A 25,923-nucleotide genomic window follows, 5' to 3' on the forward strand; every position below is an offset into this window, starting at 1 on the left:
GCAACGCGGGATCCGAGCCGCGTCTGCGACCTACACCACAGCTCACGGCAATGCCAGGTCCTTAACCCACTGAGCAAGGCCAGGGATTGAACCCGCAACCTCATGGTTCCTAGTTGGATTCGGTAACCACTGCACCACGATGGGAACTCCAGATATATTTATGTCCCTCTCAACGTTTCAGTAAGAGATAAGTGGAAATTTCCATTTCTCCTTCACTAGCCTTGAGGGTCTTGAAGATAGTGTGCCTGTGCATTTTATTTTATTATAGTTGATTTATAGTGTTCTGTCAATTTCTTCTGTACAGCAGAGTCACCCAGTTATATACATATATACACACACACACATATATATACACACACACGTATATATATTCCTTTTCTCACATTATGCTTATGCATTTTATTTTCATGTCCCCAGCATCCAGTGGAATATGCGGCCCATGGTATGGCTCACAGCTCTTTATAGTTGTTGAAGAGATAAATGAATGTACCAGTTTCCACTCCTGCCAGCAGTGTATATATTTATTTATTCAAACTCCTAACAGGATTGGGAGTGGCCAGTCTTTAGGATAGTTGACCATCCAAAAGGAGAAAAGTAATCACGTTAAGTTTAAATTTTGATATATAATACCACATATTGCTTGTCTCAGTGGTTTTTTTCTTCTAAGGACAGGGGTCAGCAGATTGTGATTTGCAGGTCACATCTCGCCCACTGCCTGTTTTTGTAAATAAAGTTTTATTGGAACACAGTCATAGTCTAGTTTATGGACAGTCTATGGCTGCTTTCATTCTACAAAGCCTGGGGTCAGTAGTTGCAGCAGAGACTGTAAGGCCTGAAAAGCCTGAAATGTTTACTACCTGGCCTTTAAAAGAAAAAGTTTGCCGGCCTCCAGCCTAGATGAACCCAGGAAGGGCCAACCTTTTTTTCCTGAAATTCTTATGGGTAAAAGTCACAGGCTATGCACAGATTCTGATAGGCAGATAGCACAGAGAAAGGTTTCATGATGATTTCAGTTGAGACATTCCAGCACCTTTAAAAATGATTGAGACATTATTTTATTAGTCTTCCTTCACATCTCCAGTTCAAAAACAAGCAGATGTTTCCTTTTTCATTTCTGTTTTTTTAGCCTGACTCCTTGCCCTCTTGATTAAGCAGAAACAAATCCAGACCTGTAGGCCGGGATAGGAAGATGAGACCAGGATGAAAACAGAGCTCTTTGCTAGGGTTATTCAGGTATTTGATACTGTTTCCTTAAGAAATCCAACACCTATTTAAAAGCCCAAGAGAGAATGTACACTGGAAATATATAAGAATGTCCAGTAAGTATTGTTTAAAACAGGCAAAAAAATCTCAGTGACAATTCATACAATGACATAATAGTCGTGAAAATGAGTGAACTAGAAATAGTGTATAAATCTCAACAACACCTTGAGCAAAAAAGTCTTAAAAGGATGGGAGTTCCCACTGTGGCTCAGTGGAAATGAGCCTGACTAGTATCCATGAGGATGTGTGTTCAATCCCTGGCCTTACTCAGTGGGTTAAAGATCTGGCGCTGCTGTGAGCTGTGGTGTAGGTTACAGACTTGGTTCGGATTCCACGTTGCTGTGGCTGTGGCATAGGCCAGCAACTGCAGCTCCGATTTGACCCCTAGCCTGGGAACTTCCACATGAAGCATATGCAGCCCTAAAAAGCAAAAATATATGCAATATGATCCCATTTATATGAAATATAAGCCTCTATGAAAATAAACCTGCATATATACATATATACATATGCAATAAAATGATAAAAGCATGCATGGGATGAGAAAGTCTTTGGGATGAAGGTTACTTCTGTGGTGGAAGAGAAGGAATTGGGATTGGAGAGGGTACACAGGGCTGCATTTGTATGTCCAGTGTCTTCTTTTTTTGGCTGGAATAGGAACATGGAGGTTTTCATCATATTTTTCTAAATTTGGTACGACTAAATACTTAACAAAATATTAACCCCCCAAATTAAGTATAAGGTCATCTGGACTCTTATTGCCAAACATAATGAAATGGAGGGACTAGACATTTTTGGTACCTACTCTACACAAAGGGGACTGGTTTAAAAAAATTTTAAACCCTAAACTAGCTTTAGGGGTAAGTTTGTAAAGGTTATGGCTACTGCAGTGTCAACCAGTGAAAAGCAAAATAGAAAAAATTATGGTTTGTTCCCTGTTGTCCTTCTGCAGATTTTGTCCACAGACCATGAATGGACTGTGAAATTGGCTCAGTGGAGGGCTATTACCATTTTTTTTTCAACGGAGTGGAATGAAATAGAAAACAGTAATCAGGAAAATAGAGTGTGTAGAGTCTAGGTAGTAGGAATAAATATTGTTTCATGAATTAGTAGTTTGTCTAGTGCATGGCTGAGTGTGTGTGTGTGTGTGTGTGTGTGTGTGTGTGTGTGTTGTGTGACTGAACAGTTGAATGGAATGTATTTCTATGCACTGTGGTCAGAAAGATTGAAAGCTGCTCTATTAGTTACCTCTTGTTGTATAGTAAATTATCCCCTAAAGTAATTGGCACCACATTGTAAATTAACTCTACTTGAATTAAAAAAACAATTATCCCCCAGAGTCAGCAGCTTCAAACAATAAATATCTTTTATCTCACTGTCTCTGTGGGGCAGGGATTCAGGAGCTTAGCCGGGTGGCCTGGGTTTGGGGTTTCTTGCGACATCATTCTTTTCAAGACGTTAGCTGGGCCATGCTCTTCTCAGATTCATCTGGGGGAAGGGTCCATAGGGTAGTGGGCAGGCCTTGGGTCCTCAGGGACTGTTGGACTGAGGACCTCAGCTCCTTATAGTGGGGGTCTCCCCAGGGCTGCCTAGGTGTCTTCAAGACTTGGCAGCTGGCTCCCTCCAGAGCTAGTGATGGGGTGGGAGAGTGCCCAGCTTGGAAGCACAGTCTTTTCAAAGATTTTTTTCTTTCCTTTTCCATTTTTTTTTTTTTCCTTTTTACAGCCACACCTGTGGCAGGGGTCAGGCCAGGGGTCAGGGATTGAATGGGAGCTGCAGCTGCAGATCCACGCCACAGACACAGCAACACCTGATCCGAGTCACATTTGCAACCTACACCACAGCTTGTGGCAATGCCGGATCCTTAGCCCACTGAGCAAGGCCAGGGATCAAACCCAAATCCTCATGGACACTGTGTTGGGTTCTTAACCTGCTGAGCCATGACAGGAGCTCATTTTTTTGCATTTTTAAAATTGAACGCTCAGTTAGTTTCAAGTGTACGGCAAAGTGATTCAGTTATACATACATATTCTCTTTCAGATTCTTTTCCGTTGTAGGTTATTACAAGATACTGAGCAGAGTGTGAAGGAAACTCCCCAAGTGTGGGCATGGGTGGAGGTGGCTGATTGGTTATCACAGCCACTGACCTTACCTGTATGGACAATATCTGAGGCAGTGTAACTCGGTGGAAGTTTGGAATATAGGAGAGCTCATTTCGAGCTCAAAGGAGTGTAGAGTCCTGGGCTAAAGATGTAAAGCCTGATCCTTAAGGACAAATACCAATCCTGGGGTGTTTGATCACTTCTCTGTATGTCTGACACCAGGTGCATTTACTACTGTATCCTGAGCTGCACCACCCATCTATAGAGAGAAAGAAAGTAGGAGTTCCCATCGTGGTGCAGCGGAAATGAATCTGACTAGGAACTGTGAGGTTTGGGCTCGATCCCTGGCCTCGCTCAGTGGGTTAAGGATCTGGCGTTGCCATGAGCTGTGGTGTAGGTCGCAGACGTGGCTCAGATCTGGCGTTGCTGTGGCATAGGCCAGCAGCTGTAGCTCCGATTGGGCCCCTAGCCTGGAACCTCCATATGCTGCATGTACGGCCCTAAAAAAAGGGCAAAAAAAAAAAAAAAACAGAATCCAGAAAGTGGGGCTTCAAGAAAGGAGGAAAACACTTAGGATAATACAGTGTAAAGGAAGGAAAACTGAAGAACAATTTAGCAAACACTTTTTGGAGTTCCTGCAGTGGCACAGTAGGCTAAGGACCTGGCATTGCTGCAGCTGTGGTATAGAGCACAACTCTGGCTTGGGTTCGATTCCTGGCCTGGGAACTTCCATATGAGGCTGCTGAAAAAGGAAAAAAAAAAAAAAATATATATATATATATATATATGTACACACACACACACATACATATACACATAACATACACTTTTTGGTTGCTATGTATCTGTTGCTTATGTTACAGTTTCTACTTGGTTTCAAACAAACCCACCGTTAGAAGACTTGATTATCCCAGGGAGAGCTGGAAAGGGCTATAGAAATTCTCTAATTTATCTCCTTTATTCTGTAAATAAGGAACATGAGGCCTGAATAATTTTAATTTCCAAAATGGTTTCTTGAACTCTGTATAGAAAAGAATTTTCTAAAGCCATTTTCCTCCAAATTGAGTAAAACCCTTCTTAAAAAAAAAAGCATTTTTAAGACCTCCAGGGTTCGCTTAGAGTATTTTTATTATGGATAAATCTAGGTATCAACTTCTTTTATGATTATAAAAGCCAAATGCATTTATACATTAAATACCAACAAAATGACAAATCCTACACTTCAAATCAACATGAATTTAATGTGCCAGATTATTGTTTGAGGTGAAATTGCCATTCCTAAGGTTGGCTCCCCCATCCTGCATGGTAATTCTTTTGTCCCTGCTGGATAATTCCAGTCTGCCTGCAGAGAAGATATTTCTCATCTAAAATACAAAAATGAGAGCTTCCCTTGACCCTCCTCCCCGCTCCCACTGCCACCCGTTTCTCTTCCATTTTATAACATGATTCCTCACAATGGTTTTCTGGAGGTTCTGCTTTTGCTTCCTCTTCTCCCAGTTTCTCTTTTTTTTCTATTATTTTCTATTATTTTATTTTCTGAATGGATTTTATTACATTTATAGTTGTACAACAATCATCACACCCCAATTTTATAGCTTTTCCATCCCAAACCCCCACTCCATCCCTTTCACCCCCCCAGTCTGCCTCCTTTGGAAACTGTAAGTTTTCAAAGTCTGTGAGTCAGTATCTGCTAAGAAGTTCATTGTATCCTTTTGTTAGATTCCACATATAAGTGACAGTATATGAAGTCGGTGTTTCACTTAGCATGATAATTTCTAAGTCCATCCAGGTTGTTGCAAATGTCATTATTTCATTCCTTTTTATGGCTGAGTAATATTCCATTGTGTATATGTACCACATCTTTGTCCACTCTGCTGTTGATGGATGGTTAGGTTGCTTCCATGTCTTGGCTATTGTATATGTGCTGCAATGAACAGTGGAGTACATGTATCTTTTCGAGTCATGGTTTTCTCTGGATAAATAACCAGGAGAGGGATTGCTGCATCAAATGGTAATTCTGTTTTTAGTTTTTTGAGGAATCTCTTTTCCATGGTGGTTGCACCAATTTACATTCCCACCAACAGTGTAATAGAGATAAAACATAGATACAGAAAGCCCTATGGGACAGATGGATAGCTCAGGAGTCATTCCAAGGTGACTTCCCACGTCACACCCCATAATTACCAGCCAGGTCAAGAAGTAGACCTTTATCAGCAGTCCCAGAAGCCCCTGCAGGTGCTCTGTCCCAGTCATCACCTCACCTTCTTTCTCCCCCAAAGTAGCCACCAACAATAATCATTTCCTTGCATTTTTCTATAGCTTTTATTTTTATTTTTTTGTCATTTTTTTCTTTTGGTTGCCTCAAGGCACATGGAGTTCCCCAGCCAGGGAGCAAATCCAAGCAGCAGTTGCAACCTGTGCTGCAGCTGTAGTAACACTGGATCCCTAACCACTGTGCCAGGCTGGGGATCCAACCTGCGTCCCAGTGCTCCAGAGACAGCGCTGATCCCATTTCTCCGGAGTTTGATCACATCTGTACATTCCTAGACACTATTTAGAACTGGTCATCCTCTTATCTATAGTTCCCTCTGAATCCTTTCTTTTCCTTGAAGTTTGTCTATCGAAGAACCCAAGACTTCCGAGTTGTAGTTTCTTGCAATCTGGTGCAGTTCAACACACTCGTCTGTCCTCTATGTTGTCTGCAAACTGGCGGCTGGGCCCAGAGCCTTGATCAGACTCAGGTTCAGTCCTTTTGCAAGCCCTAGGTGGTGGTCTTGCCTTACATCAGAATCACATAGAGTTTGCATGTCTCACTCCTTGTGATGTTAGGAGTCTTTAATGATTATGATCTGGAGATGCTAATTTCCAAGGAGTGGGAAATGGTGAGCTGCTAGTTCTATCATTTCTTTCTCATTTATTCGTTGGGATTGATGCTCATTGTTTAGGTCCATTAGTGTCTAGTGGTGATAGTCTAATTTTATCATCATGGTTTTCCCCCTGTTTATTAGTTGAAGTACTCGTAAAGAAATGCTTCCCCTCATTACTCTTTGGTTGCCCAGTGGAACATTTAACAAAGAAAAGGGGGGATTAGTGCCTGGCTCTTTCTTTTTTCCTAGTTGATGAGATAACAGGTTGATTCCTTATTAGTCATTGAAGTTAGTTAATTGTTGGTTTTTTCATAGCATTATAAACTCATGAGTATCAATTGGTTGTAATCACTATTCTTATTGTGGCTCAGAATCCCATCTTTGGCCCATGGGAACCTCTTCAAGTCGGCTCCTGATCCTTTTGACATGATCTGGGTATAGTCATCCCTCGGTACCCAGAAGAAACTAGTTCCGGAGGACACCAAACTCCATGGATGCTCAAGTATCTTGTATAAAATGGGGCAGCATTTGCACATAACCTGTGCATATTCTGCTGTATACTTTCAGTCATCTCTAGATTACTTATAATACCTAATGCTATGCAAATTGTTCATGTGGCAAATTCTAGTTTTGCTCTTTAGACTTTCTGGGATTTTTTTTTTTTTCCTAATCTAATCTGTCCATAGTTGGTTGGATCCAAGGTTGTGGAACTTGCAGATACAGAGGGTCGACTGTGGTCTTTAATTGCTTCCTTTTCTCTCTAGAGTGACAAGATGTTTTTTATTCATGTATGTTTCTTGCCTCTGGACTAGAACCGGCCATTTCTCCATGAAATTGTGGTTTCTTTTAGTGCAAAATGGCATCGCAGGGCCAAGATCTAAGTACTAGGAATGCTCAGACAGAGCTAGCAATTCATGGCTTCATCTTGATATTTCTTTTTTTTTTTTTCTTTTTAGGGCTGTGCCCGTGCAATACAGAGATTCCCAGGCTAGGGGTCAAATTGGAGCTACAGCTGCCAGCCTATGCCACAGCCACAGCAATGCCAGATCTAAGCTGTGTCTGTGACACCACAGCTCATGGCAACGCCAGATCCTTAACCCACTGAGCGAGGCCAGGGATGGAACCCACAACCTCATGGTTCCTAGTCGGATTTGTTTCTGCTGCACCACGATGGAAACTCTAATATTAATATTTCCAATTCAAATTCATGATGACAGGATTTTTTGGCCGTGATTTTATCTGGATTATATCTATAGCTCCTTTCTTCTACACTGAGAATCCTGGTTCTTAAGGGCACAGTGGATGATAAGAATTAGAATAGACTGCAAGTCCTTTTTTACTTTATTCCACATCACACACACAACAGTCTGAGAATACTAATACTACATGCTACCAATACAACTTCTTAGGTTAATTAAATTTTTTTGGCACATGCCTTCCTAATTTTGTAGTTTTATCTACATTGCTTGGGCATGAAACCAATACCTACTCTGTGATCCCCCTTTCAACTCTCATTTGGTCTTAGCTCAACAAATAACTGTATATTTATTGCTTGTTACCCGTCTTTAGTGTCAGTGCTTCTCCAGTTATTTGGTTGTCAGACACTTGTTCTCTAGTAAGTTGCTTTGGAAGGGCTCATGGGAATAAAATTCCTTGAATCATTTTCTTTCCTTGACTATCTCCAATAGTCTTCTGACATAAAGCATGCCTGTCAAAAGATAATCAGAAGATAATTTCACCCTTTCTCTCTTTAACCTGGATGCCCACAGGATTTTTTCTTTCTCTTCCATAGTTCCCTTCAAAAGCTCAGTTGTTTTATAAGAATATGGCTTGGTGTTGGCTATTCTGGGCCAGTATCCTTAGTACATGGTGTGCTTTTTCAATTTATCATTTCAAATCCTTTTTATAATTTCAGGAAATTTTTCTGGAATTCTAGTTTTGGTGTTTGATCTCTTTCCTTGCTTTGGGTTATTTTTCAGGGACTGCTGTTTTGCATGTTGAACCTCCTTTGCCTGTCTCTAGTATTTGCCCTCATCTCTTAAAATCTTTTTGACTTTCTTTCTGTCTTTAAACATTTTTCTCACCCACCCCTTCTGTTTCTCTTAAAGCAGAATCTGTCTGTTCATTTTGTGTTCCATCTAGTTGAATCTTCCTTTCTGAAGTGATTCTTTTTTTAAAAAAAATTGCTCCTGGAGTTCCCGTCGTGGCGCAGTGGTTAACGAATCCGACTAGGAACCATGAGGTTGCGGGTTCGGTCCCTGCCCTTGCTCAGTAGGTTAACGATCCGGCGTTGCCGTGAGCTGTGGTGTAGGTTGCAGACGCGGCTCAGATCCCGTGTTGCTGTGGCTCTGGCGTAGGCCAGTGGCTACAGCTCCGATTCGACCCCTAGCCTGGGAACCTCCATATGCCGCGGGAGCAGCCCAAGAAATAGCAAAAAGACAAAAAAAAAAAAAAATTGCTCCTTTGTTCCTGAATTCTGTGGCCTCATTTCTGAGGTTTTGAAATGCTGGTTCATTGGGTTCTTTCCTGTCTTTTATCATTTTCTTAATTGTCTTTTTTCTGAAGTTAAAATAGGGAATTTACTGGCTTGCAGCAGGTTAAGGATCTGACATTGTCACTGCTGTGACTCAGGTTACTGCTGTGGCGCGGGTCTGATCCCTGGCTTGGGATCTTTTGCATACAGTGGGCACAGCCAAAAAAAAAAAAAAGATGACAACTTTGACCTATTCAGTAAGCACATCTTTGGGGCAACCTTTTGCTGGTGGAGGGTGGTTGGTTCTACTCCTGACTATCCTTTTATGTCTTTTTTCCTTAATCTAACTTTGTGTTGGAATTGACCTTCATCCTTTTCTGTTGGCTCGTTTTTATGGGCGTTTTTGTTCAGACAGCTTTTCTCATGGCATAAAGCTTTCTCTTCTGTTGTTTTGGTGAAGGGTATAGGAAGCTTTCGGCTGGCTTTTAGTTTCCTGGCTCTGTTCCCCTCCCTTACTTGTGTCTGGACCTTCTGTTTCCTTGTCCCTATCGTCTCCATCCCCCTTGATTTTGATTCCATTCCCAGCACTTTTTCCCCAGCAGGGACTAGCTCTTCCAGCCCCCGTAGGCTTTATACTCCACCTTGGAGTCAGCTGCTGGGTCCACATTGGCCTACTTGCTGGCTGAGTACCTGTTTGCTCTTTGGGGTTGTTGTTCTCAGACCTCTTAGATGCCCTACTGCTTCCTTTACCCACACAGACACTGATATGGGGGGCGGGGGGCTTGTGGCTTGTGTTTGGGGGTTCACAGGACAACCTGGTCCCTGGGTTACATTTCATTGTAAATGTTGCCAGTGGATTTGGTAGTTACGCTGTAAGTAGATTGTACAACTAGGCTGTTACCTCCTTTTCAGAGTCTCTCATTCCCTGTTGAATTACTGCTGTCAGCTTCAGCCTACCACCCCAACCCTGGAACTGCTCCCATAAAGGTCAGCCATGACCTTCACTTTGTTAGCTCTCAGCCTCCCGCCCCTTCTCAGTAACAGTTGGTACAGTCGACCTCACTTTGCCACCTAAAGCACTTTATTTGGTGTCCAGGACACCATATCTTTTCATTTTTTCCATCATTGGCTGGTATGTGTCACTAGCAGTACAGTTAACCTCATTCAGTGGCTGAGGGTTTAGAGAGGCTGATTTGTCCAAGGCACCCAGCTCTAACTAGCCGTGTAGCCAGGGTCAGTTGCAAAAAATTTCTTGAGCATCCTTGATGTGCCTGCCACCATGCTGGGCACATAAGCAGTAATGTCTGCTCACACTGTAGCTGGGCAGGACAAGAGGACCCTTGGAACTGCAGTGATGCGATGGTGACTAGTGGCTGGAAGCAGGGATCCAGGTGGTCTAGGGAGGCGAGGGAGAGTTGAGAAGTAGGATTTGCCCTTGGCCTTGGGAGATGGGTAGGATTTAAACAGGAGCCAGGGAGGAATAAGGAGGAGAGATGGTTAAACAGAGTGGTCGAGGTATGGAGGATCCCCAAAACCAGACCCCAGAGGCTGAAGCTCTCCTGTGGTCTTGAGGGCCGGGGTCCCCTCTGGCTGAGACCCCCCCCCCGCCGCCTGGTAGCCTCGCATGCCCTCATTTCCACATCGGCTCTTCCATCCCTTCTTTTCCTCGAAGTCCTTTCACTGAAACGCCAAGGAGCTCGTGTCAAGCACTCTCACCAATACCCTGAATATCTTGGCTTCTTATTCTTTTTCTACACACAGCCTACAAACCTCAAGCCTGAAGCAGGTCAGCCCTACCCTCAGGCCACCAGGCTCAACCACGTGGCCAGAGGTAGTAGGGACATGGTAGATTGATTGCCCTCGGTGGCAGGGGAGCCCTGGACCCAGATGGTCCTCCCCTCCTCTCTGCTCCCAAGCAGCCTGTTCAGACCCCTGCCAGCTGCTTCTCACAGTGTATGACCCTGCTGGGGTCCTGTGAATTCCTAGGACCCTCCTCCCTAGCGCTAATACAAACTGTCTGCAGGGCACCAGGCTCAGGGAGGTTTCAGTAAATGCTTATAACAAACATACATGATTCAGGGGTCCATGAGGTTCCTGATCTGAGAATATCCTGATTTAAAAAGCCTACACTGGAGTTTCTGTTGTGGTGCAGTGGAAACGAATCCTACTAGGAACCTTGAGGTTGCAGATTCGATCCCTGGCCTTGCTCAGTGGGTTAAGGATCTGCCGTGGCTGTGGCGTAGGCGGCAGCTATAGCTTGGATTGGACCCCTAGCCTGGAAACCTCCATGTGCTATGGGTGCAGCTCCCCAAAAAGCAAAAAATGAACCCCAAAAATAAAAAGCCTACACCAATAGGGTGCCAGGAGAGGAAGGATGCAGGAAAGGGCCTTAAGAGGCAGAGACAAGTAAAACCCAAAGATGCAGTTTCACACGATAGCACAGCACACAAACCAGAGATGCATTTTTTCTTCTGGATGCTTTATATGACCTTTCTGCTATCCTTTCCCCTTTTGTTCTTTTCTCTTCCTTCCCTCCTTCCTCCCTCCCTCCCTCCCTCATTCCCTCTCTCTCTCTCTTCTTTCTTTCTCACTCCCTTTTTTCTTAAGTTTTATAGCCACGCCCATAGAAGTTCCCAGGCCAGGAATTGAATCTGAGCCACACCTACAACCTGATGCCACATCCTTTACAACCCACTGCTCTGGGCCGAGAAGCCAACCCTCACCTCCACAGTGATCCAAGTCACTGCTGTCAGATTCTTAACCCACTGCAACACAGGGGGAACTCCTGCCCTTTTAAAACTGCTAGTTCATTTCCCCCTTTCTGGGCATTCCCTTTCGTCACCAGGCCTGTAACGATTGGGGCAGGTGTTGGGAAGGGACCTGAAGAGAGTTCACAAGTAGAGCTATTTTTACCATCACCGCCATCAGCATCGGTGGTGGCGCTGGTGCTGGTGTCCTTTGTAAACCTCGTATCAGGTTGATATCGTCTCCTTTGCTTGGAAATTCCCATTCTTGGAAATTAGGTGTTTTGGGGCTCGCAGGGGTCCATGTGGCAGTTAATGAGATGAGGCTACGGGCCAGAAGGTCTCAGACTCAGCAGACACCAGGCATGGTTCCCCATGCCTGTGGTAGCTCATCCCAAGACATGTATGCCCCTGGGAGCAGGCAGCCCCTTATGGAGGGGGGTGAGCTGTGTAGGAAGAGACTGAATAAAGGGCACCCACCCAAAGGAGTTCCTCTACCTTGCAGAGTACATCAGAGGCCACAGTACTTATTTATTTGAATGAATACCTAGAAAAAAAATTCAATCAGGCAAGGGAATGGGATGCATATCAAAAGATCCAAAATGTGCTTTTGTCTTCTCCATCTTGTTCCTTTACCGCTTATTTTCCTCGTCCCCAGTTTGAAAAAAGTGCCCCCAGACTCCCTGTTGTTCCCAGGAGAAGTATCGGGTCTTGAATGTTCCCTCTCCTAAGCAGATCATACTAGATGAGTAAGAGCATCTTGCCTGAATTATCAAGAAACAAGGCCAGGATATGTGTCTTTAGTACCCTGTCCCCACCCCCACCCCCACAGTGGGACATGGCCCCCCTGGGGGCCTGGAGTCCTAAGCAGAAGGCACCCATGGGCGCTGCTCCCCCTGACCAGGCTGAGAAGCCGCCCTAGGGAACTCATGATAGCACAACTTTCCATAAACACACTTGAAATTCTGTCTCCTGAGTCACAGCTGAGCCCCCCCCCATATAATTTCAAAATATAGCACTTAAAACTTCCACTGTAAATTCTAAATAACTTGAGATTTTGTGTATTGGCCAACCCAAAGCTGTCAGCTGCATAAAAGGGAGGCATCCTTGCTCCCTTAAAAATTGGTTGACAGTACACAGAACACCAGGCTGGTTTTCTAGTTGGAAAGGCAGCACTGTAGACAGATGTTAATGGAAAGAAAACAAATCTGTGGGCCACAGGTAATTTTGGTGAGTGTGTTATGTAACATGGGTATGTCATCCTTGACAAAACAAGTTCAGTGTGGGGGGGATCTGGGCACTGGGCACGGGGGTGCAGAGGGCCAGCGGCTGGGCCAGGGATCCAGAGACCCTGCTTCTCGCTTGAGCTGAGCCCTTGGGAGAACCCATCACCAGTCTGAGCTTCTGTTCTCTCATTTGACATAAAAGGCATCATTGCGGAGTTCCCACCGTGACTTAGCAGTAACGAACCTGACTAGTATCCATGAGAACGGGGGTTCAAGCCCTGGCCCTGCTCAGTGGGTTAAGGATGGGGCATTGCTGTGAAGTGTGGTGTAGGTCACAGATGTGGCTCAGATCTGGCGTTGCTGTGGCTGTGACGTAGGCAGGCAGCTTCGGCTCTGATTCAACCCCTAGTCTGGGAACCTCCATATGCCACAGCTGCAGCCATAAAATATAAAAATAAATAAAAAACTTCATTGCCTGTTGCATAGGATGATGGTGGGAATGAAGTGAACTGTGTGTCAAAGGAGAGATCTTACAGGGAAACTCTAAAACCCCGTGCAAATGTGAGATAGTGAGGAAGTTAAACAGGCGCCCCCTCCATCCAAGAGTGAACACATCCAACATTTTTTATTCTCAACCAGATGGCTTGTTTGTGTCTTTGGCTCTTCCTACATCAAATATGTTGGTGTTTTGTTTTTTAATATTAATAACCTCTGGGACAAAAGAAAAGCAGACCCAGTTTCCGCCTGCCAAGTTCGACACACACTTTTCTGGCAGCCTCGCTGCTTCCAATCGAGGGGGCAGGAGGAGGTGAGAACTTGCAGCACAGACAAAGGCACTTTAAAAACTCATTGGCAGCACGCATTCCGAGTGTCACTGTGAAGGCCTGGTGCAGATACGGTCCCGGATGAACTTAAAATGCCTGTTGTGCACACTGTCTCATCCTGTTCCACTCACGCCTCAAATATAATACTGTGGGATTAGTTATTGCTGCCGTCGCTGGCCTACAGCCCCGGGAGGTACTGTTTTTTTTTTAAACGTATTTTGTTGAAGTAGAGTTGATGTGCAATGTTGTGTTAATTTCTGCTGTACAGCAAAGCAATTTAGTTTGTGTGTGTATATATATATATATGTTCGTTTTCATATTCTTCTCCATGATGGTTTATCACAGGATATCGAATATAGTTACTTGAGCTGTATAGTAAGACCTTGTTTATCCGTCCTATACACACTAGTTTGCATCTGCAAACCCCAAACTCCCAATCCTTCCCTTCCTTCCCCCACCCCCACCCCACTCCCCGGCAACCGCAAGTCTGTTGTCTGCGTCTGTGCCTCTGTTTTGTAGGTAGTTCATTTGTGTCATGTTCTATAGATTCCACATATAAGTGATAGCATATGGTATTTGTCTTTCTCTGTCTGGCTCATTTCACTTAGTACGATAGTAGTCTGCAAATGGCATTATTTTATTCTTTTTTATAGCTGAGCAGTGTTCCTGTGTGTATGTGTACACACACCATATCTTCTTTATCCATCTATTGGTGGACATTTAGGTTGTTTCCATGCCTTGGCTATTGCGAATAGTGCTGCCGTGAACATAGAGGTGTGTGTATCTTTTTGAATTATAGTCTTCTCTGGATATATGCCCAGGATTGTGATGACAACTCTATTTTTAGTTTTTTAAGGAACCTCTATACTGTTTTCCATAGTGGCTGCACCAGTTTATATTCCCACCAACAGTGTAGGAGGGTCCTTTTCTCCAAGAGGGGTACAGCTTAACCAGCATTGCTGACATACATGCCCAAAACAAGACCAGAGTAGTGGAACTGAGGATGAAAAACATTTTTCAGACATATATTTCTGTGAAATATATAATATAGATTCTATTATTATAATATACTACTAATAATAATATATTAACACATATTCATATATTAATTATAACAGTTATATAAATTTTACCCCTAGCTCAACTGGCAATGCCCTAGAGTAGGGGTTGACAGCTAGTCTGCATGGCCCAAATATGGACCACTGTTTGTTTTTGTAAATAAAGTTTTATTAGAACACTCATTCATTTATGTATTCAGCTTGGTTGCTTTCTTGCCACAACCACAGAGTTGGGGAGTTGTGACAGAGACCCTATGGCCCACAAAATTGAAAATATTTACTCTTGTATCTTCTTGGAGTTCTCTGGTGGCTCAGTGGGTTAAGGACTCAGCATTACACCTCTGTGGCTCTGGTTATTGCTGTGGTGCAAGTTCAGTCCCTGGCCCAGGAACTTCCACATGCTGTGGGTGCAGCCAAAAGAAAAGAAAATATTTATTCTTTGTCCCTTAGCAGGAAAAGTCCGTGGAGCCCTGCCCCAGATTATATAAGGTCAGTCTTCCAGTGAAGATCAAAATAGCTGTCAGGTGTGCCATTGCTCTCCAAGTCCTACAGAGAGGATCTCATGGGTGTGGCTGTTGTGTCCTGGGCTTCTCTGTCAAGACACTGACTCACTGGGTTGTTATTGGGTGTTTGCCATTCCCTTCCTTTGAGGTTACTCCCCTGGACATCCCCACTCCAGCCCAGGAAGGGCTTCCTAAGTCAAGGCTGAGGAGACACACAGACTCACTGCCCTCTCAGAGCCTAGAATCCATGCAGGGAGACAGACAAGGAACAGCCTCCGAGGCTCGGCATCTGTGTGACGAGAGCCACCAGGCAGGCAAGCCCAGGGCATCCTGGGAGCTCATTGGAAGTGCTGGGCCCAGCCTGGGAGAGACCTTCAGAAAGGAGCGGCTGCCTGAGCTGACTCTTGAAGGATTAGCCAGGGAGTCACACAACTGACATGGGAAGGCCTGCAGGAGAGGGGCTGTGGACATAATTCCCTTCGGCTGGAGTGTGGTCCTTAGCAGTGTCTGAGCATTGCTTTGTGTCATGGGCACCCCCAAGGCGATGGCGATGCTGGCCTGTCTGGATGCTGTGGTGGTTGGACTCTAGCTAGTGTGCAACTGGCTACAAATGTGGGTATCTGGGGATTGTTTATTCCAGGCCATAGCTTCTTATCAGTGATTCCCCCATAGATGGAGCAGTATTTCTCTGCTTTGGGATCTGAGGTTCATAGTCAAGAGGCCATGGTTTTTGTTTGTTTGTTTGTTTTGTTTTCTAGGGCCGCACCTGTGGCATATGGAAGTTCCCAGGCCAGAGGTCAAACTGGAGCTGCAGCTGCCAGCCTACACCACAGCCACAGCAACACCAGATCTGAGCTGCATCTGTGTTCTATGCCGCAGGTTGCATCAACACCATGATCCTTAACCCACTGAGCGAGGCCAGGGATCAAACCTGCATCCTCATGGATACTAGCTGGGTTCTTAACTCCCTGAGCCACAACAGGAACTCCTCTAGAGGCCATGTTTCACACCAAACACTAGCCCATAATGCAAAGGAAACACAAATATTGGTACATGTGCCCCGGGGCACCCCAGCTCTTTGACCTGGACTTGGCATGGGTAATCAAGAAGCTGGTAATGAGAAAAAGGACAACTTACAATGAAAAACTTACAATGTCTTACATGGCAGTGCTGTCTGTCAGCAGATGAGTGGATAAGCAAAACGTGGTGCAGCCATGTGATAGGAACGTGAAAAGGAGCAGAGTACTGTTCCATGGCTACAATGCAGATAAACCTTGAAAGCATTCTGCTGAGTGAGAGCGACTAGACACAGAAGGCCACATACTGTATGCTTCCATCTAGGGGGAATAAGTAGAATAGGCAAATCCAGAGAGGCAGATGTAGACTGGTGGCTGCCAGGGTCTGGGGGGTCCTTTTGAGGGGAGGAAACTGGGTTGGTCCTAGAGAGAGGGGGTGGCCCCTCAGCATCGTGACTTCCACTGAATTCTTTATTTATTTATTTATTTTTGTCTTTTTGCCATTTCTTGGGCCGCTCCCGCGGCATATGGAGGTTCCCAGGCTGGGGGTCCAATTGGAGCTATAGCTGCCGGCCTACGCCAGAGCCACAGCAACGCGGGATCCGAGCCGCGTATGCAACCTACACCACAGCTCACGGCAACGCCGGATCCTGAACCCACTGAGCAAGGGCAGGAACCGAACCTGCAACCTCATGGTTCCTAGTCGGATTCGTTAAGCACTGCGCCACGATGGGAACTCCTCCACTGAATTCTTTACTGTAAAATGGTTGGTTTTATGTTGGATCAGTTTTGCCTCAGTTTTTAAAAACTGAAAAGAAGGAAAAGAAAATGTAGAAAAGAGAAGCAGATTCACAGATACAGAGAACAGACTTGTTGTTGCCGTGGGGGATGGACAGGGAGGTCGGGGCTAGTAGATGCAAACTATTCCATTTAGAATGGATAAACAATGAGGTCCTGCTGTACAGCACAGGGAACTATATCCAGTCACTTGGGAAAGACCCTGATGGAAGGTAATATGAGAAAAAAAGGTATATATATATGACTGGGTCCCTAGGATGTACAGCAGAAACTGATGCAACATTGTAAATCACCTATGCTTTAATAAAAAAAAAAAGAAAATATACATCTACTCTTCCTCACCATTAAATCTGTTAAAGAATAATGATGCTCAAAAATTTTTTTAAGTTAACAAAGCCAGAGTTCCCGTCATGGCTCGTCAAAAGCGAAACCAACTAGGAATCGTGAGGTTGCAGGTTCAATCCCTGGCTTTGCTCAGTGGGTTAAGGATGCGGCGTTGCCGTGAGCTATGGTGTAGGTCACAGATGAGGCCCAGATTTGGCGTTGCTGTGGCTGTGGCATGGGCCAGCCGCTGTAGCTCTGATTAGATCCCTAGAAGGTGCGGCCCTAAGAAAAGACCAAAAAAAAAAAAAATTAAAAAAGCCAAAGCTAGTGATGAACAGGCAGCTCCTGGGATTCTGCGATGGCTGCGGGGACGTGAGCTGACGCCTCTCCTTTTGCTCATCTCTCTAGCAGAAGTGGAGAAGACCCGATGCCAGCTTGAACGAGAGCACCTCCTGGGGCCGGCCGATGCCCAGCGGCCCTGGCCCCCGGGGCTGTTTGTCCCTGAGTGTGACGAGCACGGACACTACGCGCCCACCCAGTGCCATGGCAGCACTGGCTACTGCTGGTGTGTGGACCGCGACGGCCGCGAGGTGGAGGGCACCAGGACCAGACCCGGGATGAGGCCCCCCTGTAAGTCGGAGGGCAGTGCTGCCTGGGACAGGCCTCAGGGACCAGAAGTTCCAGCTGGGGGGCCTTGCTGGGGGCTCAGTTGGTGCTTTCTGGCTGCCCTAAATCCTGACCTGCTCCGTTCCTTCCTTCCCTTCCCTCCTCTGCAGCCCCCTTCTCTGTCTCCCTATCACTACCCCCCCATCTTTCCCTCTCTCTCTTCTTACCTCCTCCTCTTCCTTTTCTGCACGCACCTGTTCTGGGTGGATGATGCTCAGGATCTGCTGCTGTGACTGGTGGCAGAGAGAGCGTGTATCTAGGGGTCCCACAGGTAAACCTCTGCAGTGGGCTGCCGGGCCTCCCAGCTGCTCTGTGCTGGACAAGGCAGCGAGAGGAGAGCCCCTCCAGGGCCTTTTTCCTTGGTGTGGAACTGTTCTCCTCCTGACACTCTTGTCTCCTTCGCAGTTGTGCCTGGACCTTTAGGTACTAGCCATTTAGAGCAAACAGCCACCAGCTGGTTCTGTGATGGCCCGTGACAGTGGGCAGGATCTGGGAGCTGGGGGCCCGTCGGAGGCCTGGCCAGGCTGTCTGCCTCTGGACAGACTTCGTGCTTCAGTCTCTCTTCCTCAGCCTCCACCTAAGAGTTTGAGTAAAATAATCTCTAGGGTGGTACTCAGCTCTAAATTCTTCCTTGTTCACAGATGTAGAAAATGGTGGAGTTCTCGTCATGGTGCAGTGGTTAACGAATTCAACTAGGAACCATGAGGTTGCAGGTTTGATCCCTGGCCTCGCTCAGTGGGTCAAGGATCCGGTGTTGCCGTGAGCTGTGCTGTAGGTCGCAGACGTGGCGTGAATCCCGAGTTGCTGTGGCTCTGGCATAGGCCAGTGGCTACAGCTCCAATTAGACCCCTAGCCTGGGAATCTCCATATGCCACGGGAGCGGTCCTAGAAAAGGCAAAAAGACAGAAAAAAAAAAGAAAAAAGAAAATGGCAACTGTCATAGAGTTTCCTGGGGGGCCGAGGTAGGTTAAGGATCCAGCATTCTTACTGCCATGGCTCGAGTCTCTGCTGTGGCTCAGGTTTGATCCCTGGCCTGGGAACTTTTGTATGCCCTGGGCAGGGCCAAAAAATAATAATAATAAAAAAAGAAAATGGTAATGTCACAAATTATCAAAATCTAATACAATCAATCCTTGACTGTCCATTCTCCATTTAGCAAATATCATAAATTGACCCCATACCAGATGTTTCCGAAAGCTGCCAAGAGGCTGCTGATTAAGAAGTGGCCCTCTGCAAACCTCAGTGTGACATCCAGCCAACAGGAACTGAGTGTCGGAGGCTGTGGCCAGGGCTGGGGGCCACAGAGGGAAGCCACAGTGCTGGGCCCACAACCTCAGAGGACAGATAAACAGGTGCAGGGTAGGGAAGGGAACCCTAAGACAGAGTTGAGGGCCAGGGAGCACAGGGCCGTGTCCCTGGCTTGGAACATGCTGGGCCAGTGGGGAAGGGCTTTGCAGAACGATACTGTATGAACCAAGGTTTGGAGCAGGGCCAGAGTCGGCCTCCCTGGGGAGGTGGGTTGAGGTGGCCGATGGTCCAGGCTGAAGGAGCAGGCTGAGAGGCAGGAGAGAGACCCCCCCCCAGGGGTTTGTGTCTGTGGGATGGGGGGCAGAGTGGAGGTAAGGATGTCGGATGCCTGCCTCGGGATCCTGGATTCATCCTGAGGGCAGAGGAGAGCCTGGGACGTGTTTAGAGCCGGTGCTGATGGGACAGGGTTTCATTTTAGAAGACCTCAGAGGGACGAGTGAGGCCCTAGCAGTGGGGAGGCTGGGCTGTTGTGGTATTTACAGTTAATCCAAGGTCAGACCTGAGGTGCTGGCGGTGAGGTTGGAGTGATAGATCTCAGAGAGATTAAAAAGGTCAACCAGGGAGTTCTCATTGTGGCTCATCAGGTTATGAACCCAACTAGCATCCATGAGGATGTGGGTTCAATCCCTGGTCTAGCTCAGTAGGTTAAGGATCCGGCATTGCCACAAGCTGCAGTGTAGGTCATGGCTCGGATCTGGTGTTGCTGTGGCTGTAGTGTAGGCCCGCAGCTACAGCTCTGATTAGACCCCTAGCCTGGAAACTTCCATGTGCTGTGCGTGCAGCCCTAAAAAAATAAATTAAAAAATAGAAACATGAAAAGTTTAACCAGATTGGTTTATGCCACTAACTGGGTTAATGAGGAAGATGGACAAGAGAAAGAACTGAAAATGAACCAGGCGATGATTGGGTTCCGCTCACTCACACAGAGAGCAGGAGACCAGCCCCAAAAGGTCCACGGCATGTCCACATGTTGAGTGGCAGGACCCACGGTGTGTCCCTACCCCATAGCACAGGCCACTTGTCTCCTCCTGGGGCTTTCCTTTGTCAGGTGAGCCAGAAGCTGCGCCGGGCATCCGGGTCAGCAGGTAGGAGGCCGGGCTGAGTATGAGGGGGGATTAGCACATTGGTTTGTTCTGGAAAGCCCAGAAGGGTTGCGTTCCTGCTGGCGGGCTCTGAGACTCTCCCATCCCCGTGGGATGGGTGAGCAGGGCGAGTTCACGCTGATGGTCTCCTTGGGAGTGAAAAGCTGAGCAGCTTCCCACTGGGTTGCGAGCCCCCTGTGGCCAGGGCTTCAGGGTTGCTGCTGTTTCCCTGCACGGCTGCAGACCCCGCCCGGAGCGGGGCACCCGTAGCCAGCTGCCTTCTAGTAAAGGGGAGACTAAGCCATTTTTTTTCACTTGACCTTTCATGTTAAATGCAGGCCCTCACCATCTTCATCACAAATGCCCTTTGATTGAGGTCTTTCTGCTCCTTGTGCTGTCAGGTATTGAATGGGCACCTGTGGCTGTGCCATCTGTGGTGACGTAAAGGTGACGTGACCCAGCATGTGAGTCTGCACACACCTACACATGTGTGTGTGTACACTCCTGCGGCACGTGACCTTGCTCATTGCTCTCTCCCACTGCCTCCAGGTCTAAGTACAGTGGCACCCCCAATCCACCACGGACCCGCAGTTCCCACCGCCGTGATCCCCCTGCCGCCTGGGACCCACCTGCTCTTTGCCCAGACGGGTAAGATAGAGCGCCTGCCCCTGGCAGGAAGCACCATGACCAAGACGGACGCCAAGGCGCTGCTCCACGCCCCGGTGAGTGCTGCTCACTGCACTTGGTGACAACTTCTGCTTTGATGACAACGAGCAGGGTGCATTCGGACCAGGGCTGGGGCTGGACCCCTGGCCCAGGGGCCTCTTCATTTCATGTGACCCTGGGGGGGATCCATCTCTAGATGGGGCCACTGTGTTCCCGAGAGCCCCCAACGCCCACTGTGAGGCTTAGGCATGGGAGCAGAAACAGGAGGCTTTCCAGAGACCCCTCGGGTGGAGGCATCACATGAGTTTGCCGGCTTTGATCTTGCCATCCCTGCTAAATTAGCACAGCATCTTCGGCAGCTGTTCCACTCAAGAGCCTCATATCTGCCCAGAGGCCATAGCCAGCCTTGGGCTTTGAGCTCTTCAAAGCTTCAAAGAGGCATTTTGTGAGTTGGGAGATTTGGGTCTGTTAGGTAGAGGTCGGACCCTTGTGGAAAGCTCTTCTGGTGGATCTGAGAGCCTGACGTCCTGCCAGGACACCAGACCTGAGACTTGCAGGCTTCTGGCTGTGGGCTCAGGGTTGCCAGGGCAGTTGAGGAGGAAAGAAAGAGTAAAGAAGTAGCTGCAAGAGGGCCCTTGCTTCTCAGATATGAAGGTGCAGCAGAAATCCTTTTTTTTGCTTTTTAGGGCCGCACCCGCAGCAAATGGAGGTTCCCAGGCTCGGGGTTGAATTGGAGCTACAGCTACCAGCCTACACCACAGCCACAGCGACGTCAGATCCGAGCCGTGTCTGTGACCTACACCACAGCTCATGGCAACCCTGGATGCTTAACCCACTGAGCGAGGCCAGGGATCGAACCGCAACCTCACAGTTCCTAGTCAGATTCTTTTCACTGTGCCACGATGGGAACTCCAGCAGCAGAAATCCTCATCACCCCTCAGTCCTGGCCACAGAGCCAGCTTGACAACTCCAGATAGAGCTGTTCCTTTCCTCTTGCCTTCCTCTCTGTTTCCCTGTCTTTCCCGCCTGCCCTGTTTTCCCTTCCTGTATTGATGTCCACGTCCCAGACAGCACACGCTGACACTCTTTCTTCTTTTTGAAGTGGAAGGAAATGATCCAAGAGTCTGCAAAATAAAAATGTTTTTTTTGTTGTTGTTGTTATTTAGTTCATTGAAGTGTGGGTGATTGACAATGTTGTATTAATTTCTACTGTTCAGCACAGTGATTCAGTTATATATGTGTATACACACACATTCTTTTTCATATTCTTTTCCATGATGGTTTATCACAGGATAGTGAATATAGTTGCCTGTGTAGGACTTTACTGTTTATCTATCTTATACCTAATAGTTTGCATCTACTAATCACAAACTCCCAATCCATCTCTCACCCACCCCCTCTCCCCCTTGGCAACCACAAGTCTGTCCCCTATGTCTGTGAGTCTGTTTCTGTTTCATAGATAAGTTCATTGTGTCGTATTTTAGATTCCCCACATGGAAGTGCTATCATATGGTCTTTGTCTTTCTCCCTCTGACTTACTTCACTTAGTATGAGAATCTCCAGGTCCATCCATGTTAAAAATGCTTTTCAAAAGCCTCTTGCAAAGCAGCCTTGATTGGATTCATGTTCTTCCCCAGCACAAAACCTTCTGATGGGTTCCCTCTTCAGCCACAATAAAATCCAGTTCTTTCCAAGACTTCTGGCTTCCTCTCCCACCCATTCCCTACCACTGTCCCATCACTCATAGGCTGTAAATATTTTCTCACCTTCCATGGGTTGGTTGCCTTTTCACTCTGTTGATTGTGTCCTTTTCTGAACAAAAATTTTTAATTTTGATGAAGCCAAATTTATCTATTTTTGCTTTTCATGTTATATCCAAGAAATCATTGCCAAATCCAGTGTTCTGAGGCTTTCAACTGTGTTTTCTTCTAAGAGTTGTATAGCTTTAGTGCTTGCATTTAGTCTTTTGACTCATTTTGAGTTAATTTTTGTATATGGTATAAGGTAAGGATCTCTGTGACCTTTTTGACCTGATCTCTGGAGGAGAAGTGTCCACTGGTAACCCTAATTCTTCCAGTAAAAGATCACTCTGGCTTTCCATGTGTATGGTCCCCAGGACCTCACTTTGCATTTCCATATACAATTTAGAGTAAGCTTGTAAGTTTCTACCAAAGAAAAAAGAAAAGAAAGCTTACTGGGATTTTGTTATGGATAGCATTCTCTAGGGAGAATTGATGTCTTAGTAATATTAAATATTATGATTCATTGAACTAACTTATTCAATTATTTGGGCCTTTAATTTCATGCTACAGTGTTATATATATATATATATATATATTTTTTTTTTTCAGTATAGAATCTCGCACATTTAAAAATACTTATTCTTGGAGTTCCCTGGTATCTCAGTGAGTTAAGTATCTAGTGTTGTTACTGCTGTGGCTCAGGTTCAGTCCCTGCCTGGGAACTTCTGTATGCCACAGGTAGAACCAAAAAAACCCATTCATTCTTAAATATCTTGTTTTTGTTACTATTATAAACATTACTTTAAAATTTGACTTTTTGCTGTTATGTAGAAATACAATTGTATATTGGCTTTGGATCCTGCAACCTTGCTAGATTCAGTTGCTTGTTAAAATATTATTATAGAGTCTCCAGGATTCATTTCTACATAAATAATCGTAATGTCTTAAACTGATTTTACCTCTTCCTTTCCAATATTTATATCTTTTATTTCTTTTTTATGATCTTCAAGTGGGCAAAGATTTCTTAGACAATATACAAAAAGCATTAGCCATAAAAGAAAAATAATAGGAGTTCCCTAGTGGCCTAATGGGTTAAGGATCCGGCATTATCACTGCTGTGGCTTTCTTTGCTGTTGTGTCATGAGTTCAATACCTGGACCAGGAACTTCCACATGCCACAATGGCAACCTAAATAAATAAATAAATAAATAGACTTAAAAACTTGCTCCCCAAAAACACCATGAAGAAAATCAAAAAGTGCTATGTACTGAGAGGAAATAAACATATACATAAACACACATACATACATGTGTATGACCAAAGTTTTTATCTGAAATACATAAAGAACTCCTACAACTCAGTAATTTAACTGTAAAAATGGACAAAAGACTTGAAGACACTTCATTTATAAAGGTATCCAGGAGTTCCTGTTGTGGCTCAGCAGGTTAAGAATCCAACTAGTATTCGAGAAGATGCAGGTTTGATCCCTGGCCTCGCTCAGTGGGTTAAGGATCATGGTGTTGACACACCCTGTGGCATAGGACACAGATGCAGCTCAGATCTGGTGGTTGCTGTGGCTGTGGTGTAGGCCGGCAGCTGCAGCTCCCATTCGACCCCTAGCTTGGGAACTTCCATGTGCTGCAGGTGTGGCCATAAAAAGAGAGAGAGAGGAAAAAAAGGTATCCACATGCTTATAAGCACGTGAAAGATTCCCACCGTTACTCGTGATTCAGATGCTAGCAGGTGGCCCAGGCTCACCGCTGGTCTGCGCTTCCAGGATAAAGTCATCATCGGACTGGCCTTCGACTGTGTGGACCAGATGGTGTACTGGACCGACATCAGTGAGCCTTCCATTGGGAGAGCCAGTCTGCATGGTGGGGAGCCAACCACCATCCTTCGACAAGGTGGGCAAGCTAAGATCCTTCTTCCTTTTGGGTTTGGCTTCTGGCAGCCCAAGTGGCTTTGGGGAGGGAGTGGAGGGGTGTGGTATCTGGTTGCTTATGGGATATGATGATTGGAGAGGGGCTGGGATCTCAAACATCCCTCTTTCCAGCCTTCCCTGAAGAGTCCTGTAAGGACTCATCATTAAATCATGGACATCTTAGCTGGGATTTGTTGCCAGTCTTCAAAAAATAAAATTAAAAAGGGTAACTGTCCACGCCTATCTCTGAAAGCTCATGTAGCCAGTTTTAAGGAATAATAAAGGCCAAACTCAACCATCCAGAAGGGAAAGACATCTCTTCCTCTGAGGCTCTGCTGAGCCTAGAATTGATACTTTGAGTGTCTGCTTCAGGGGCTTCTCCATCAGGTGATAGGAGGGTCACAAGCATGCTGGCAAATACTGTCCATGAGAGTTGAGTCTGTTTCCAAGACAGTTTTCAGGTTGAAGTGTTGTCTCTTTGACCTGTAACATTATGATAAGTTGGGTCTCTTTACCCGCCATTGGACCTTGCTCAGATTGTCGGAGGCCTCCAGCAAATCAGGCTGAACTTTTACAGACATTTCTCAGTTTTCTGCTGCATCACTGTTGATCAAGTGCCTGACACTTTGGCACAGCCTCCCCCTCAACATTTCACCTCATTTCCTTAAGTTAAAGATGCTGACTTAAGCCAAGGACTCTGCCCAGCTCTGTTCCTTTATTGCCGTGGCTGTGGCTAGTGGCTGTAGCTCCAATTTGACCCCTAGCCTGGAAACCTTTTTTAGTCAGCCTTAAAAAGCAAAAAATATATATATAAGCCTCTTTGGTATTTCTTTTTACTTGGGGCTGCATGTTGCTTTTCCAAATTTCTTTCTTTCTTTTTTTTTTTGTAGGGCCACACCCAAGGCATACGGAAGTTCCCAGGCTAGGGATCTAATCAGAGCTTCAGCTGCCGGCCTACACCACAGCCACAGCAACGCCAGATCCTTAACCCACTGAGCGAGGCCAGGGATTGAACCTGCAACCTCATGGCTCCTAGTCAGATTCATTTCTGCTGCACCACGACGAGAACTCCCCAAATTTCTAATTTAATGTTTCCCTAACACTTGATACTCTGGAAGGGTCCCTGTGCCTACAGAATGGCCCCTGGCGTGTGTTTTTCCTTCCTTGGCTTCTTGACAAGAGTTGATGCAGTAAGAATTAAGCTGAGGTTGAGTTAAGTATGTCTGACTTTGTCCAGAGACCTCTCTGGATGCCAGTGTGCAGCTTAAGTCATGTCTGCCAGCTTTTATGGCTTGTTTTAAATGAACAGAAGTTTGACTATGCCTTTTTGTATCTTATCC

General features: G+C 45.9%; 1 protein-coding gene across 2 annotated transcripts in view; it reads left to right on the forward strand.

Moving 5' to 3' along the window:
* NID1 (nidogen 1) overlaps positions 1–25,923 on the forward strand; it is a 107,338-nt gene that overhangs the window by 71,892 nt on the left and 9,523 nt on the right. The window contains exons 13-15 of one of the 2 annotated variants that reach the window (XM_047760119.1): positions 17,607–17,828; positions 20,804–20,976; positions 24,440–24,566. In XM_047760119.1, coding sequence (XP_047616075.1) covers positions 17,607–17,828; positions 20,804–20,976; positions 24,440–24,566 — 522 coding nt within the window. The remainder of the gene's footprint in view (positions 1–17,606; positions 17,829–20,803; positions 20,977–24,439; positions 24,567–25,923) is intronic. The other variant, XM_047760120.1, reaches the window with a different exon arrangement.

The sequence above is a fragment of the Phacochoerus africanus genome, chromosome 15, assembly GCF_016906955.1.
Source record: "Phacochoerus africanus isolate WHEZ1 chromosome 15, ROS_Pafr_v1, whole genome shotgun sequence".
Taxonomy (NCBI): Eukaryota; Metazoa; Chordata; class Mammalia; order Artiodactyla; family Suidae; genus Phacochoerus; species Phacochoerus africanus.